The sequence below is a fragment of the Haliotis rufescens genome, unplaced genomic scaffold (assembly GCF_023055435.1).
Source record: "Haliotis rufescens isolate VD_foot unplaced genomic scaffold, xgHalRufe1.0.p SCAF_15, whole genome shotgun sequence".
Lineage (NCBI taxonomy): Eukaryota > Metazoa > Mollusca > Gastropoda > Lepetellida > Haliotidae > Haliotis > Haliotis rufescens.
Window position 1 is genome coordinate 25,423,245 of NW_025963835.1, and position 18,577 is coordinate 25,441,821.

The 18,577-nt window shown below is 39.2% G+C and overlaps 3 protein-coding genes across 3 annotated transcripts in view; 1 reads left to right on the forward strand and 2 right to left on the reverse strand.

Moving 5' to 3' along the window:
• LOC124151011 (citron Rho-interacting kinase-like) overlaps positions 1-241 on the reverse strand; it is a 52,202-nt gene extending 51,961 nt beyond the window's left edge. The window contains exon 1 of the mRNA XM_048396359.1: positions 129-241. The gene's annotated coding sequence lies outside the window, so the exon portion shown is untranslated. The remainder of the gene's footprint in view (positions 1-128) is intronic.
• Positions 242-2,727: 2,486 nt separating this feature from the next.
• Positions 2,728-11,320, forward strand: LOC124151012 (eukaryotic translation initiation factor 3 subunit I-like). Its single transcript, XM_046523241.2, has 9 exons — positions 2,728-2,802; positions 3,896-4,076; positions 5,130-5,195; positions 6,508-6,645; positions 8,267-8,394; positions 9,096-9,206; positions 9,475-9,564; positions 10,154-10,320; positions 11,178-11,320. Exons 1-9 carry the CDS (start codon positions 2,800-2,802, stop codon positions 11,257-11,259), a joined length of 966 nt encoding a protein of 321 aa, XP_046379197.1. The 5' UTR covers positions 2,728-2,799; the 3' UTR covers positions 11,260-11,320.
• A 1,352-nt stretch (positions 11,321-12,672) lies between these two features.
• The window catches only part of LOC124151027 (probable ATP-dependent DNA helicase HFM1), a 46,331-nt gene continuing 40,426 nt past the window's right edge, over positions 12,673-18,577 (reverse strand). The window contains exons 33-38 of the mRNA XM_048395861.1: positions 17,670-18,330; positions 16,304-16,613; positions 15,374-15,712; positions 14,818-14,866; positions 13,702-13,763; positions 12,673-12,747 (exon numbers count right to left, since the gene is read on the reverse strand). Of these exons, the coding sequence (XP_048251818.1) occupies positions 12,687-12,747; positions 13,702-13,763; positions 14,818-14,866; positions 15,374-15,712; positions 16,304-16,613; positions 17,670-18,330 (1,482 nt within the window). The 3' untranslated portion in view covers positions 12,673-12,686. The remainder of the gene's footprint in view (positions 12,748-13,701; positions 13,764-14,817; positions 14,867-15,373; positions 15,713-16,303; positions 16,614-17,669; positions 18,331-18,577) is intronic.

Sequence of the window (18,577 nt, forward strand, 5' to 3'; positions counted from 1 at the left end):
ATGTAATGATACAGGTTCATCATCAAATTGGAATGTTTCTCCGTGTTGACCGATCCTGCGTAACTGCTACCTGGTGGTTTGCAATAATTAAACACACAATGAACTGTTACAAATTACAGTAAACTCACCAGTTAATCAGGAATAAAATCAATCACTATGGCGTATTTACAAACATTGTCTTTGAATGAACCGCGTATGCTTCGTGAAATCGTAATTTTGAAGTAGCAGCCAATCAAATCGCTCCTCTCAGCCAGGGCGCCATCTATCTAGAATTCAGCGACAGTATAACATGTAGCTCAGGCCTAGGTAACCTTATACGAATAAAAAATCGCCCCACCCATCAGCCAATTATTTTGCCGTTTGATCGATAACAACGGAAACTGACAGAGTGCTTTACAGATCAGCAAAACAGTTTGCTGTTGTTTTAATTTTCTGCGGAAACTATTTTTTTAAATATAAAACATAATAAGGGATGTAGGCATGTCTGTAATAAGAGTATTTAACGTTTTCTAAGATAAACATGTCTGAAATCTGTATTTATTCTAACGTCCAACTAAAGAAATAAACGGGTATGTGGTCATAGCATTGTGCATGGTGCACTAAACGACTGCGCCAAATTTATTGGGTTAACAGTTTTGCAGTAGTATTTAAAATATATCAACAACATATGAATCTACAAACGTTGTTATGTGAGAACATCTATTTCTCTTAAGAAGTGTACATTATTTTGAGCACATCTATTTACAAAAAAACGTGCGCATTTACACCTTAATTTGTGACTTGTTGCGACATTCCATTGATGACGTCACACAGTGCTACAGTGTTATGACGTCACGCCACAGTTGCGGCGCTACTCTCATTCACTTTTGGGGGCGGTCGGGTAGCCTAGTGGTTAAAGCGTTCGCTCGTCACGCCGAAGACCCGGGTTCGATTCCCGACATGGGTACAATGTATGAAGCCCATTTCTGGTGTCCCCCGCCGTGATATTGCTGGAATATTGCTAAAAGAGGCGTTAAACCATACTCACTCACTCATTCACTTTTGCCGTGAGCAAAAACGCGACCTGCCCACAACCATTCCTCCATCAATCTTAAAACTGAAAAAAAGAGATCATATATTGACAAATAATTGTCAGTTTTATCAGCCACTGTTTGTATTGTTTACAACGTACAAAGAATTATTTTTTTCGGTCATTAGATTTGGAGTTGAAGCCGAATATGTGCTCGTCTGATTTCGGGATCACAATTATATTGATTAAGTTGCATGTACATTATGCAGACAAAAGTTATACATGTACACAGTTATGTTTCCCTTACAAAATACAGATGGATTAGATATATGTCTCTACCTTAAGTCACATATACGACTTTCGAGAGCGTCATTAACCGGTAACCCCATTCCTTGGACAATAGAAATTAAATGCGTTGTTTAACACTATTTAAAGACAGCTCGTTTCTTATAATTACTTTCGATCAAACTGTCTTCGGGAATTTAATTTAATGCTAAAGGGCTTGTAAAATAAGTTTAACTTTCCCGCCAGGGGAGACTAGATATCCTATTATAGTATAGGCTCAGGCAGGAATATACATATTTATGTAACAATGCTCTATCCACTTTAAACTGTATGGTTAACAATTGTGCGTTCTGATGTGAGTTTTTTAGTTATCTTCTACATTTTTACACAGACAATGAGTCACACGCACACACACACGCACACGCACACACACGCACGCACACGCACACACACACACACTAACTAACTAACTAACTAACTAACACACACAGACACACTAACACACACACTAACACTCACACACTTACACACTTACACACTAACACTAACACACATTATTTTGACAAAACTTTACTTAAGATATGCATAAAATCTTACAATGATAGCTGATTTAACAAATGTTATAGATAATCATAGTAATGCACTTCATATTGTTATCAACGTTAACTATGCGGCCACACTGATGATTATGTCTCCCCATGTGTGTAATTTACACAAGTACACACATCAACTGTGGTAACGCCACAGCGGTGGGGGCAGTGGGGTAGCCTAGTGGTTTAAACGTTCGCTCGTCAAGCTGAAGACCCAGTTCGATTCTCCACATGGGTACAACGTGTGAAGCCCATTCCTGGTGTTCCCCGCCGTGATGTTACTGGATTATTGTTAAAAGCAACGTGAAACCATTCTCACTCACAGCGGTGTTTATCAAATTACTGTATGCAAGTACATATACTTGTAGATTTGCACAAGACAAGAGACACAATTCAAGTTAAACATACATAAAATGTCTAAAAGAAAATTTACGGACAACAGTATGACTCACTGTATTTGACTGTAACATCATATACTACCGAAAACATGTTATAGAACACCCACAATTATAAGATTGTATTTTTGCAAAACAATCAGCCATGACTAATTAACCATATTATTTTTAACTTCTTTTGAAAAGTATATAATAGATTTTTAACCTGATTTATTTATAGCGTATTGCCATGATCTGCCACGCGCTTTCGGCGTGATGATCACATACAACTAAATAGGGCCGTAAATCAATCAATTACATTTTACGCAAAACTCTGTGGATTGTTTTAAAATCACCTACGTCTGTACAGTTAAATTATGTTTTAAGTAAATAGTGAGAAATGTTCAGCAGGTGTCCTGTTCGTTTAAAGACGACAACATGATTTAACAAGGTTGAGTGCAGAGTACTTTTTGAGTTTACACATGCGCAAAATCGCTCGCTTGCCCATGCTTCCTGTTTGACTATCCATCATAAAGACAGCATGGTATGTTGAAAGTATCTCTTATTCCTACATTATTTCTATCACTGGGTTAAGACAAAATAGAATTCTTTTAAGTATGAACGCTTTCCCATTGTAGATTACATTTAGAATCCGATCGACTTCCAAATGTAAATGTTTTGACTATTTTGTGTGTATTGCGCCTGCAAGAATCGGCCATATGTCATATTGATTGTGGATGTATTGGACTCAATTTGGAGTTCTTTCCGTCGCTACGAGCCTGAGACCATATGGCTGCTCAATGTTTTTAACTTATAATTACTGTAGTTATTCTCATGTTCATAACTAGGTTATCCAAAAAGTGTGAGTTACATCAATGATATTAACATGACCAGCTGTTGACAAATGGTTGATACAACATTAGCATGATTTGGTAGTAACATTTTGAAATTATCTGAATTCAGAACACACGCTGTGATATGGTGATACAGCCTATTAAAAACCTTACAGTTTGAATTAGCGTGCTTCAATGATTCGAAGTGTGTGTTACAAGATCAGGTTACTGTCATACAAAGTATCCATGAGCATCTTGAGTATGACCATTGCAACATAATTGAGTAATATGCGTAATCTCCATTGACCTGATAGAGGGAGATTATTCTTGGACCACCTGTAATTGTGTCATGTATGTCAATCTAGCAGTTCCTGAGATACTGTAAATACACAGGGACAATGTTTCAGTTGCACACTGTGAATACTCACCGTGGAGCTTAGTCCCATGTTAGTCAAGTTAATGTTAAAAGTTCATTGTAGCCGATCAGCCATGACATGTTTTTCATGGGGAACTTTGTAAATATTATTGTTAAGAAACATGGGATTATATGGTCAGTTGTAAGTTTGACACACACACACACACACACATACACACATTCAAAACAAGTGAAGTAACGCCCGATTTCATATTTCATGCCATGACAGATTAACTAGAGAGATTAACATGAAAGAAAAGGCTGTTCTTCACCTTCTTTGATCAGTATATGTCAGTGAATTTTCACCCTAGTTGGTTGTCAACCCTTAAGAACTACTTACCATGCTTATTAAGTAATACGCTTGAGACATGTTGTATTTCCTGTTCCAGAGGCCTATACTGCTTCAAGGACACGAGAGGTCCATCACACAAATCAAATACAGCCGAGAAGGAGACTTGTTATTTTCATCAGCTAAGGATCAAGAGCCAAATGTTTGGTATTCATTGAATGGAGAAAGACTTGGCACCTTCCAAGGACACAATGGTGCTGTTTGGTGCATTGACGTTAACTGTATCCTTGGCACTGTTTTCACTGGACATGCAGAAACCCAATCAGCCAAATAATCATGTCCCACTCATGATCACATGCTTGATAATGGCTGTCTGCAACTTTAGCCACTAGTCTAAGACAGGGTCTTGTAAACTTCTGTTTGCTCTAGTAAGCTGAGTTGGTGATAGTCTTATTATCATCAAAACCTGAAAATGAATCTTATTTGATGTTCCAGACACGATTATTTAAAGGCTGCCTTTATATAGCTGGAATATTTAACCCACGCTGGCCATATTGGAGGCATCCAGAAGTGGGATGGGAGGGGTCAACAATCTCATTAAATGAAATGTTAGTTCTCGTTACCACTAAACAAAGATCTGAGGACATTCCAATATGGGTCACGTCAGGGCGGCCTTTCATCCGGCCAATCAGAGCGCGCTAACCAAATCAGGAAAGTGACAGTAGGGATGTGATTTCTAATCATGCAACCTCAAAAAAGATAACACAGGATATTCCAAACAAGGAATGATTTTGTCAAAAACATCTGTCTCTCGCTTTAGTGGGATAGACATTTGAACAGAAGAGACGTTGCATAGTATGTTTGAAGTACTGCCATACACTCTTGACTATATATAAGACATTCCAGAATGCGCTTTTATACAAGTTTTCCTGTGTTTGATCAAGAGCTTTGTCAACATGTGTTTCAAGTGTAGTCTGAAATGGAAGTCACCAGTTTGAAACTTGTGCCTTAAAACAGAAAGCTGCTTTCTGATTGGCTAATGTCGACTTCTTGCTCGTCATTTCAATCTTCGCTCAAAGTTCGCGAAAGGTCGTTCTGACATTACCTGTAATGGGATGTCCTCAGATCTTTGTTTAGTAGTAGCAAGAACTAAGATCTGATTTTAGGGAGATTGGAGGATTCTGTTTCCTATTTTTCTTTTACTTATCCTATTTAATATAATTATTTGGACAAGTCTATCAAGTGGCATTTTCTTTCTGGATATTCTTGAATATCAGAATCAGTGTTGTGTAAGTATTTGATGTAGAGTTTGAATGTCCTTGACCTCTGACCAGGGGACACAACCAAGGTGATGACTGGCGCAGCTGACAACACCTGCAGGTTATGGGATTGTGAGACAGGTGAGTTATAGTCTGGAGAAAGGAAGATCAAATTAACTGTGGCTGTCACAATACGTTTACAATACATATCTTGACAGCAAAGTTCTGATACAGTACATGGATACTTGTCTTATTTAAGGCTGTGTGTCATCTTAGCTATGTACTGCGTAGCTTTCACACATTCATAATATTCTATTTGAGTCAGAAGCTCATTTTGCACCGGCCATCACATGGTCTGTCATAGAGTGCAAATTAAGGAATATTGTTGACTCTTATTTTTTGTCATTTGTCTCCAAAACCATGTACTGTTATGTAAATATGTGCCAAATGTACATGCCTGCTGAAATGAACAAGAGTCGTCCGAAGATGAGATATCCCCCCGACGTGGCATGTCGGTAAACTATGTGTACCTTCAAATGTATTTAGATTGGCAAGGAAATATAAATTCTTAAAATCTCTAAATACAAAAGGCACTTCTCCTGAGCCTGATTGTTAAGTGTACCAAGTTTTGCGAAGCTAGGTTGTACGATTTAGAAAATATGCTCTGGACAAGAGCAGTACCCTCAAATTTCCTAAGTTCATAATATTTCCATGGCAACGACAAAAATATAAAGTTCTAAAAATCTCTAAATAGCAAAAGGCACTTCTACTGAGCCTGATTGGTAAGTGTACCAAGTTTTGTAAAGCTAGGTTGTAGGGTTTAGGAAATATGCTCCGGACAAGAGCACTACCCTCAAATTTCCTAAGTTCATCATATTTCCATGGAAAAGACAAAAATAAAAAATTCTAAAAATCTCTAAATAGCAAAAGGCACTACTACTGAGCCTGATTGGTAAGTGTACCAAGTTTCTGACGGACATACTGATGGCTATATCCCCCGTCATTATATTTGGGGGGGGGGGGGGATAAAAATAATTTGTAAAAATCAGGAGGATTGCAACAAAGCATATATCTACTCCAAAAAAATGTTCAAATTCTCTCCCTAATATTACCAAACTAAAAAAATATCTCTTCAGCTTATATCATACACAAAAATAAGTCTCATATATGAAATGTGAAAATGATACATTTATGATCTTCTGGTTGACATGCCACAACCTTGCATTACCATACTGTGTTGACAAATGTGCCTATCTTACATGTATTTGATATGTATCACAATAGAATAATTTCATATACTCATATTGACCAACATAATGTAATCCCGTAATATACTATTGAAATAACATGTCTTATCTGTACCCAAGAAAAAAAGAAATAAAGTGATAAAAAAATCAGGAGGAAAAAACCACATGTATGGATCCACTGTAGTTGTACTGTGTGTGTTTTGCAGGCAAGACACTGAACGTGCTGGAGTCTCGCACAGCCGTCAGGTCATGTGGTTTCTCATACAGCGGGAACCTCCTTATGTACACCACAGACAAGACCATGGGATTGCCCTGTGAGATTGACATCTTTGACATCAACGATTGTAAGTTTCCCAACAGTCTGACACTTTTCTGAAATTTTCTTTGATGCAATTACATGTATTTAGCATCCATGGACGTCAAGGAGTCCTTGTCATTGACCTAATATGGAAAGTTAAAGATTTAGGAGTAACTGGATTCAAATACTACAGACCCGTGAAGATTCCAGGGTAGAATAGGTCTTCAGCAACCCATGCTTGCCGTAAAAGGCGACTATGCTTGTCGTATAAGGCGACAATTGTGTGGATCGATGCTCATGATGTCAATCACTGGATTGTCTGGTACAGACTCGATTATTTTACAGACCGCCATCATATAGCTGTAATATTGCTGAGTGCGGCGTTAAACAACAAACAAACAAAATCAAATACTTCAGGACCCAAACTCAACATTTCTCAAGGACCTTGCTTGCTTGTTTGTTGTTTAATGGGGGAGGTCGGGTAGCCTAGTGGTTAAAGCGTTCGCTCCTCACGCCGAAGACCCGGGTTCGATTCCCGACATGGGTACAATGTGTGAAGCCCATTTCTGGTGTCCCCCGCCGTGATATTGCTGGAATATTGCTAAAAGCGGCGTAAAACCATACTCAGTCGGTCAGTGTTGTTTAATGCCGCACTCAGCAATATTCCAGCTATATGATGGCAGTCTGTAAATAATCAAGTCTGGAGTCAATATTGCATAAGATCAAAACATCCAACTAGCCCGAGTGCATTGAGATAGACGTGTGACACTTTATGTGGATGTGGGGCGGTCGGGTAGCCTAGTGGTTAAAGCGATCACGCGTCACGCCGAAGCCCTGGGTTCGATTTCTGACATTGGTACAATGTGTGAAGCCCATTTCGGGTGTGCCCCGCAGTGATATTGCTGTAATATTGCTGAAAGAGGCGTAAAACCATACTTACGCATTTATGTGGATGCTATTTTAACACAGTATTGCAGTGGGTTCTCTGTGGCGCAGGTAGCGCTACAAGTATTAGCAGTGGCCGCAGACAAGGTTCTTAGTATGACATGGGTTTATTTGCTCACGATGAGTGCCATACATAGAACAAGGGAGGTAACTCAATCAACAACACGGTACATATATTGTACATAACAATATACGACCGCCTCCGTGGTCTTGTGGTAGAGCGTCCGCCCGGAGAGCGGAAGGTCCAGGGTTCGATCCCGGGCCGCGTCATACAAAAAGACGTTAAAAGATTGTACTTGTTGTTACCCTGTCTGGCGCTCGGCATTAAGGGGCTAAAACAAGGACTGGTCAGCTCGAGGTCAGTATACTGCGTCTGAGTGGGGTATTCATGTTAAACTGCGGCATGGTATCTCAGTGAGCTAGCACTATAAATCGGCATCAGTCCGGACTAGTACAAGCAGCCACACATACACGTGCATGCACGTCGCTATATAAGTGCAATAATCTTGGACGCGACGTTAAACCCAATTTCACCTCACCTCACCTCACATAACAATATACATCTGTGTTGGGTAGCTTCCAAAGATAACATCACACAAGCCTACATATACTTTCTGGATGATATATCTGGCTTGTGAAACAAAGAAACTAGTCAGATTTGTATGAATGTTGATTCTTAGTCATGTGTAACCATGGTAACCCTGGGTTTATTGACATTTCAGCCTCCAATGAACCAGTGATGGTGATACCGATTGATGGGTCAAAGATCACGTCTGCCATCTGGGGTCCGTATGAGGAATGCATCATCACTGGCCATGAGAACGGAGAAGTTTGTCAGTATGACCTAAAGGTAAGGCAACTCTGTTGTAGGCCAAGGGGCGGTGGGGTAGCCTTGTGGGCAAGACATTAGTTCATGATGCTGGAATGCTGGGTTTATATGTACAGGGTTACCAGTGCAAAGTTTGATTTCAATATTTTGATTTTTTTGAAAAATTCAGCTTAAAGTCAGATCAGTTAGAATATTTTTACTTAAACATTTGTGGAACCTATAACTTGAAAACTACTGCATGAATTCTTTTCAAATTTAGTGATCGGTTTCCATACTAACGGAAGAGGTGCAGTGCATAGTTTGATTTTAGGTGTATTTTCTGAAAAAATATTATTTCTTTTTTTCACGTGTTGTACTTAGAATTCTTTTACTTCAACATTTATGCGACCTATAACTTGAAAACTACTTCATGGATTCTTTTCCAATTGGGGGTACAGTTTCTACACCAATTGGAGAGGTGCAATGCAAAGTTATATTTCTATATGTGGATTGCTTTTTTTCATGTTATGAACCTGAAAATATGTGGAGTCAAAGTCGGGTATTAGTGAGCCCTGCTGACTTACCTTTAACACTAACAAAATTGGCCCCAACTAGTGGGCTTGTGCTAATTTCCTTCCCGGGCTTTATGAATTTGTTCAGAATTGGCACAAAAATGGTCATTACACAAATATTGGATTGTTTTGTTGTGTTGTGTGTGAGAGATTTTCTTTGAATTTTCACAGACTGGCGAAAAGGTGAACTCTGTCAAGGAACATACGAAGAACATCAATGATATTCAGTTATCAAAAGACGGATCTATGTTCATCACAGCCTCAAAAGACACATCGGCCAAGGTGAGAGTGGGCCTTAAATATACCCACATTTTCGGAAGGCATTTATAAGTTGGATACGTAAATAAAGATGAGACAATAGGGATGATCCATATAATACTTAAAGTGTAATTTTTGACATACTGTATTCGCTGTATTGAGCGACTGGTTGTTTATTATAGTTGGGGGATGGTCTTAGGACTATCATTAATTTACTTATTCCTACTTTGTTTGTCTGTGTGAGCTGTGACTGTATTTCTTGTAATCCAATCCCTGAATATTTTTTCCGTAGCTGTATGACACAAAGACTTTCGAATTCATGAAGAGCTACAAGACGGAGCGACCTATCAATTCAGCATCTCTCTCACCCATCTATGAACATGTGAGTGTTGTTGACAACAAATCCTTGTGGGGATTGACCCAATTCCTGTTATCAGGTTATGAGTCAAGTTACACAGGGATTATTACTATGTAAAGTGTCTGCTCTGCAATAGAATATCAACAGCTAGTTTACCACCCATCTTTGTTTATCCAGGGGATTGTATTTCCAATCTGATGTAAACAACATGAATCTAAAAATAGCCGGCCAAATAAATCATAGTCATGAGCGAATGAAAGGTTAGTGATGTAAGAGATTGTGATGTCACTTTTGAAAAGGACCCGTTAAGACTCAGGTTAAAATTGGCCTCCAGCAAACCCATGCTTGTCAGATGGTCAGACTCGCTGGCATGGCTGATGCATCCCAATTGCGTAGATCGATGCTCATAATGTCAATCACTGGATTGTCTGTCAAGATTTGATAAGTTAGACTGCCAAGTAAGGCGTTAAACAACAGACAAACTTCCATCGCTGTGATGGCGAAGTGGGTTCAGGGTATTAATCATTATAGAATGAAGATACAATACCCTGGATAAATGAGGATGAGTATATTCGTATTTGGACCAGGTTCAGCAGAAGTGTCTCTGTTTCAGGTGGTGTTGGGTGGTGGGCAGGAGGCTATGGATGTCACCACCACTTCAACAAGGATTGGAAAGTTTGACGCTAGGTTCTTTCACATGATCTTTGAGGAGGAGTTCGGCAGGGTCAAGGGTCACTTTGGTCCAATCAACAGTGTTTCATTTCATCCTGACGGCAAAAGGTGGGTTTGTATTGTGCTCTGTATTCTTTACCCCTTTCTGGATTCAGGGTCAGACTAACACTACCCCATGCTCCATGTAGAGCAGACTACGTATAACTAACTGGAATAAGTCCCTAGTACCCTATGTTTTTGTGAGAGCAGACTAGCTTCCTTGTATCCCTCTTGTATGCTCTTCTTAAGAACAGACAAGGTTACTTGTTCACCATGCTCTTCGTAAAAGCAGACTAGGTTCCTTAACACCATGCTCTTAGTAAGAGCGGACTAGCTTCCTTGTATCCCATGCTCTTCATGAGAGACGACTAACTTCCTTGTGTAAAAGGCGACTATGCTTGTAGTAAGAGGCGACTAACGGGATAAGGTGGTCAGGCTCACTGACTTGGTTGATGGATGTCATCGTATCCCAATTGCGTGGATCGATGCTCACGAGGTCAATCACTGGATTGTCTGGTCCAGACTCTATTATTTACAGACCGCCGTCATATAGCTGGAATATTGCTGAGTGCAGCGTTAAACAACAAACAAACCAAAAGCTTCCTTGTATCCCATGCTCTTCGTAAAAGCAGACTAGTTTCCTTGTTACTTGTACTGTCTGCTATGGGTTAATTTGGTGCAGACTCGATTACTTACAGGAAGTCAGTTGTGCCTGAAATTTTGCTGACTGGTGTAAATGCCACATTTATTTTGATGCTACAACAGTGCTTTGATCTGTTAATACCACAGTAGTCTTAGATCTCTTAATGACATGTTAGTTCTTTGTCAAAGGGTTAACATGAAGTGTTCCAATTCCTAAAAGTCAGCTGATAGTTGTTTGGAATATGTTGTAAACTGACTTTAATTTGTGCTTATGTTTGTTTCAGCTACACAAGTGGAGGGGAAGATGGCTATCTCAGAGTACACTTTTTTGATCAATCTTACTTTGACTTTAAATTTGAATTTTAAGTTATGTCTGTATATTTCCGTTTCCTATGTAAAAAGCCATCAGTAAAGTTAAAAATTCTTATTTGCATTGTTGTTTTCAAGAACTTTTCTCATATGTTGCCATGGAACCAAACTTGACTTTGAAAAGAATTGGTGTGACCAAATGTAGGAGAGGATAGTCCATGCATAGTTTCACCATCCAACACCTTTTAATAAAGGAGAAAATGGCGAAACAAGGTCAAGCAGGCCCAAACTGTTCATTCATGGCCAACAGGTCAGCGTTTTGGACATTTTGACTTGTGTGACAGCAACCTGTAAATAATAGTCTGGTCCAGACAATCCAGTGATTGATATTGTGAACAACGATCCAGAAATTTCAAAATATTTCAAACTTTGACACAAAGTATAACTGCATTGCAATTATGTGTTTTGGAGAGATAGGGTGGCTGGATTTCTCTTTCAACCCAAAATGTGACCTTTATTGCTGCAAACAGATTCAAGAGAAGACGTCATGACTGGTAGTTAGCTGGAAGTGACATTATATCAGCACGAAGGTTGTGCAATATTACAACACTAGGTAATGGAAGATGTGTGGAAACCATCAGACACTGTTGATCCCAAGTAATAAAGGATATATATTGGGATATAAAGTTACAGTTGTGAATGCAAAGGGTGAATCAAGTCTTTTCAACTTTCCCCTCTTGCCCCAAGACTGTGCAATTCTCTGTGAACATGCAGCTGGAGCAACATTGATGTGTGAGGTTGGAGTACTTTCTACTACCGGGTACATGTGACCCAATGGATTGGATCGGAGCCTTTAAGGACTGTAAAGTTGACCAGGGATACCCAAGTTTGTCTAATGTTAAGAGTATCCTAAAGGATAATAGATGGGCGGTTGATTATGGCTAATGATTTTACCATGTGAACTTTTGTTATATCTATCTTTAAGTATTAATTTTTCTTTTCGGAACAAGCACACATTAGTTGATACATAGTTTAATAAACCAATAAATATTCTACACTGTCAGGTCCATGAACTAGGTGACAGACGTATTCAGCATGTTCATTTGCCACTATATAACAGTACATATGAAACAGAAATGAACCTTTTTATCACAGTTGGGTAAATATCACAGACTCAACATCAGACATCAGGAAAAGTGGAAATTTCATATGCTATTCAATCTACTGTTGTGACACCAACGTAACAGAATGTGTAAATACCAGTACATTGATATGAAAATCAAATGAAACAAATACAGAAATTCCATGACAACTCGAAACAATCAGTCCCCAGCTAGACACCCAGAATAAATATCCTTATTACATGTTGTGTAGCATAATAGTTCACAGAACTAAAATTCCAAACAGGTGACTGTACTAGCTAGTATCGAAGTGCTTCATATTTTGGCAGCAAGAAATGTCTTGAACATGTTGAAGGAGAGTTTTCAGAAAATGCCAGCAAAAATGTTTTCATTCATGTCGCCTATGTCGTCCGTCATGTTGGGCCTGAAACACGAACAATACTGATAACAAATGTTGGACACAGGAAAAGACAGCATGATGAATGATTGCAATGATTAAATCATTAAATTTTCTGTACTTTAAAATTTATACATTGTATTTGTATAAAAGTAGCACAAGTCCGGACATGAGTCCCTGTTGCAGATATAACCTCATACCCAGGGTAGTGCCTGACCCAAGCAAGAAAAGACATAGACAACTTAAGAAAAACACAAGCAAGGTTATTAAATTAGTTCCAGAAGCTATCGTTATGGATGTTAATACTGGAAGTAAGATTCCTGTTCGAGGTATGGAAATATTATGGATTTCTTTTAATTTGACATTGACATGGACACTCATTCACTCACATCCACTTGCCCTATTTCAAGCTGAATTCAATATTAATGACCAGCTATTAATGGAGACTCTTTTTATGGAAATCAGGGGGGAAAATGGTTCTTATTGTTCTTATTTGAAGAAGTCTAGAGTTCAACAGGAACATGAAATGTTGAGGAAGATTAAATAGTTAGGAACAGATTTTCCTAAAAACAATAAAGAATTGGAGCAGAGGAAAAAAGAATTAGACAACATTCGAACCACAGAAAAGGAGTTTAGCATAATATGGTCAAGAGCTAAGTGGATTGATAAAGGAGAAAAGGTTAGCCGGTATTTTTGCAAATAAGAAAATAGGAATTATATCAGTAAGGGAAGGCACAATTTCAGCTGGAAGATGGCTCTATTATTGAAAATACTAAGGATATTATACTTGAAGCTAAGTCACATGATGAAATCTTATACTCTTCTAAAGAACATTTGTAGAAAGATTGTGACTTGGAAACCCTACTTTTATTTTTATTTCGATCACCTAATCTGAATTTTTTGTGTGTGTATAATATCCGTAAACCAAGTTATTAAAAGAATGGCATATTAAACCCCATTTCACCTCACTAAGTGACATACCTGAACACATGGAAGAAGCTGGATGTGTTTGTTTCTGGGTACACCCGGTCACTAGACAGCTGCTGAAACAAGATGACAGCTACTATATTTTGTTTGTTTGTTTCTTGTTTAACGTCACACTCAGCAATAGTCCATATATGACGTCAGTCTGTAAATAATCGAGTCTGGACCAGACAATCCAGTGATTGACATCATAAGCATCGATCCACACAATTGGGACACAATGACATGCATCAACCAAGTCAGCGAGCCTGACCACTCGACCCTATTAGTCGCCTTACAACAAGCAAGGTCACCTTTTACGGCGAACATGGGTTGCTGAGGACCTATTTTACCCTGGATCTTTATGGGTCAGCTACTACATTAGAATAAGTGGACATTGTTCAATGCTGCAGTCACCAAGATTCACAGCAACCTGTAAACAATCCGTACCAGACAAACCATTACAAGTCACTTCTTTAAAGCCATAGTTATTACTACATAACATGAACTGGGAAATTTGTTATTATTATTTGGGAACTTTTAGTGACATTAGCTGCAGACTTGGGGAATATTGGCCTCTGAGCAGGTGCAGATAAATCTCTGATTCTACAATTCAAATTTTTCATGTTTTCATGTGGGAGAATATTTTAAGAGAGTCATGCAAACTGACAATCAATGTCCCCAGTTAAGTTTTCAAACTGCCATAACAGTATCATTGTATGATAGCATGACAGGATAATAATATAAATGTGTAAGTATGTTTGTAATGTGACATATCCACCCCTTTAAGTAAGCTCAAAGCTCTATACATAATTACCCCGGTCAATGGTTCAGTGTGCACTCAATGTTTAGTCTGAGCTCCCTGGGGAGTATACACCTGAAGCTGCCTGTGAGGCTCAAGAATGTTAACAGTCACATTACCATCTCATCCTCCCGGGTACCCGTTCACTGCTGGATGCCACATAACCCTATAGTAGTTACAATAACTGGACTGACCATATTGTAGGGTACTATTTGCTGACAAATACAGGCAAAACTTGACTTTTCTAATGTCCAGCCAACAGTACTTTCAATGTAATCTAAACCACGTCATTAATATAAACTTTAGATGGAGATGTTGTCAAACTAACTTACCATGGACTTTTCTTCACTGTCAGTGGTCCTTGAGCCATATGTGGGTGTTCTGTTAAAACAACTGGTCAGACTGAAATCTGTATTGCCTCAAAGCAATGGCAAAGCATTACATTATGGAGATAAAGACAACAATCATCAGAAATATTCGCAGTGTGTCTGCAAAATATTACAAATGAAGTAGTAACTTGAAAATCTGGTAGCACAGAAGTAGAATTATTTTCTCCTTGGTTTACAAACCCCAATCATGCCAATAGGCTGGACACAAGAGAGTAAATATATATTAATACAGTAAAGTATGGTTATAAGGAATTCAAAGGGACTACTAATTTTAGTTCGTTATAACCGTAGTAGTTCGTTATAGGCATATATACAGCATAACTACAGCAAATAGTCGGGACCAAAAAGGTAAGTTTGTTATATCCAAAAAGCGTGTTCGTTATAACCGTAGTTTACTGTACATATATAAAATACTGGTATACCCAAGGAAAACTATCCATACCCGATGTGAATGTGAGTAAATCAATAGCTTAATGCATTATCAGGAGCCCTGCATTACCTTTTCTGCAGCTCAACCATTAGGGTGCTCCTTTTAAGCAGTGGTGTCCTTGACCTTGGGATGGACTTCTGGCTACAGGGGGAGGAGTCGGAGTCGGCCACCCAGGCTACAACTTGTCCGAAACTATGTTTTCTAGATCTGGGAGGCCGTGTGTCGGAGCCATAGGGAGGGGATTTCATTCCTACCGGTAGCATGTCTCCACATGGTGCATTGTCTGGGACAGGGGTGTTACCTGGCCTCAATTCTCCATACTGTTTGTTTGGGTTGGGGGTTGTTGGTTGCAGTGTATCACAGCCCTGTCTCCCGAGTATTTCTCCTACGTAACATAGTTCATCATCGCTGAAACACAACAATTAATATTTAATTATAATGTCACACTGATGACAGTGACTTGTATGTATATATGGTGCTACGCCCCAAGGATCATAATCAGGGTAAATCGGTTTATGACATCAAGATATTACTATCCATCCCTAGATTCATACAGTGTAATTCATCATTGTAGCAACTTGTGTGACAATCATAATAATAAGACGAGGTGAAAAGGGGGGTTAACATTGCGTTCAATATTACTGTGATGTGCATGCTTGTATGGGTGTTTGTGGCTGCTTGTACTAGTCAAGTTAAATGCTAGTTTTACAGTGCTAGCCCACTAAGATATCATGCTGCAGTTTAACATGGATACTTCAATCAGACACAGCAAACTGACCCTGAGCCGGCAATCCTTGTTTCATTCCCTTAATGTTGTATGCTAGGCAGGGAAACAACAAGTACCATCTTTTAAGCATAGAACCACCAACCTTCCAACCAGACACTCTATCCACTCCACCACAGAGGCGGTCCATAACATTAAACATATGATGCAGGACCAAGATCACAGCAAACATCTTTAAGACATTTCTGTCAAATTCAGGCAAGATGAAGTGTTACCTGGACTGACTTGTTGTAAACACCACAGTGTTGTTGCTGACCTCCTCCACACCAGGACTTGACAGCTGGTTGTGTCCATCCCCGCACACACTGCCAACATTCCTGTACTGATTCTGCTGTTGAACAGACCTGCTGTATGTTTGAGGCTGTAGGTAACTGTCCCTTGATGGGTACATGTTTGTTCTTGTGTTATAAGATTCTGGCTGCCTGATATCTTTAGAGTGAAGGTTGCTGTGTCTGTCCAGCTCCTGCAGATCCTCCCTTGTAAAACACTCAGGTGAAAAGCCATCAGGATCGATTCCAAACATCTCTGTAAAAACAACCACCAAAATTTGTGCCAATTCCTTGAGACCACACTTGTAAAAAACAGTCATCAGGATCTATGTCAAACATGTCTGAATTTATTTTTACAAGATTTGTACTACTCAACACTCAAAGCAGTTGTGCAGAAAAGGTTGAAAATGTTTCTTCAACACTGTCTACATGTTGTGTGCAGATATATGGAGGATATTATATGATTGTTCATGTCATACTATGTTTACAACACGAGTGTCTCAATTCCTGTATTTCCCGAGAGAGAGAGACGAATTTTAGTGTTTACCTATAGGGACACCAAGTTGCAACAGTAGCAGAGCCACAATTTGTCGAATGGCGTCAACAATCTTCAGATATGATGTAGTTTCTAGTGTGACGTCATCCGACCTCACGTCACAATAAGATTCGAATGATATCACAATGCCGTTCGGATGATGGAAACAATACAGTGTTGTCTCGTGATGTGTGCACATATGATTTTTATGAACCGTGATATGTTTGCCTTCGTAGGAAATAAGGGTACTTATGTTACTAGTTACCATAATGTCATTATCATTCAGCTCTAGATCTCTAGACTGAAGACATATATTTTTCAACTTTCAATATTGATGCCTTCAAAGATTGTTCATTGATTCAACTCATTGTCATAATGGTTGGGACAATTATAAAATGTATGAGCTCAATCCATCCAGCAGTTTTAGCTAGGTTCACAGTTGACCATGACGGGTGACAGACAATTTGCACCTAAAAGCGGGACTACCGGTATTCTGCACACTGGTACCGAGTTTGAGTCTAGGTCTAGACAACGTTATTAACATTATGTGCAAAAATGAAACATTTTCTTAGTGTAAATATGGTAATTTCAGACATTAGAGAAACAAAGTTGTGTTTGAGGTACTTGAAACATACTTGCATGGACTGCCAGTTAACCCAAGCTTAGTCTCCCTTTAAGACATATTCCAGGATGGCACTGTTATAGGTATAATGGGTAAGTATACAATCATTACATTGGAAAGTTGAAAGTTTGAATGTTGCTTGAACAATATACAACCTTGTTCATGTGCCTCTCTATCCTTCTGATACATATGGAGCTCAGCCCAGTCATCATGACAAGAGGTGTGTGCAGGTGAGTGGTTCCGGGATGGCTGTGCAGAGGGCACCTGCTGTATGCTCACACTGTCCCAGCTGTTGTCAAACTCTGCAGCAAGGTCAAGGTCACAAGATGATCCTGACTTCCCAGCAGTGCCTCTCTGCATGTCTGCTCTCAGCACTTTCGATGTTTGTCCTGTCAGTTTGGATGGGGACGGACATCCTTTCTGAGGATTCATCAGACCTCTGTTTGGATACAAGTACTGCAAGGATATACTGCCATCTTCATTATCCAACCCAGTCAAACCATATTCAGACGTGTTAAAATCAGATTCATCCTCACACTCTTCTGCATACAGATCTTGATACGAGGGAGTCTTGTCCATGTTGCTTATGAACCCTGGATCTATCCTCCGCCCACCTACACCATACTTGAGAATGGGGATGTTTCCAAGTCTGGCAAGAGGGGTTCTTGGGTTGAATGGCTGGTGTCTGTGCAGTGTCTCCTGCATGGAGTGAGCAGGTACTTGCTGTGGGTTGGCATACTGATCATGTATTCTCATTGAAGGAGGTTTCTGGTAGGCATACTGCTGCAGACCGAGACCAGGTTTCACATCACACATCTGTACACAATACAAATGAACTTCAATATATTATTCACTTTTTCTTAAATCTATTTAACTAATAAACCTCACACACATTTGATTTTGCCAAAACATTCTATTACTATCTCATCTTAGAGTGACATTATTCTCTGTCAACTAAAGTTCATTTCAAGGCGTCAATAGCAGTAATCTGACCGTGGTTGCTGTTAATAACGGTGAGTTGTGCGATCTTGCGATCGCTTCACACACGATTTCGCCGAAATTA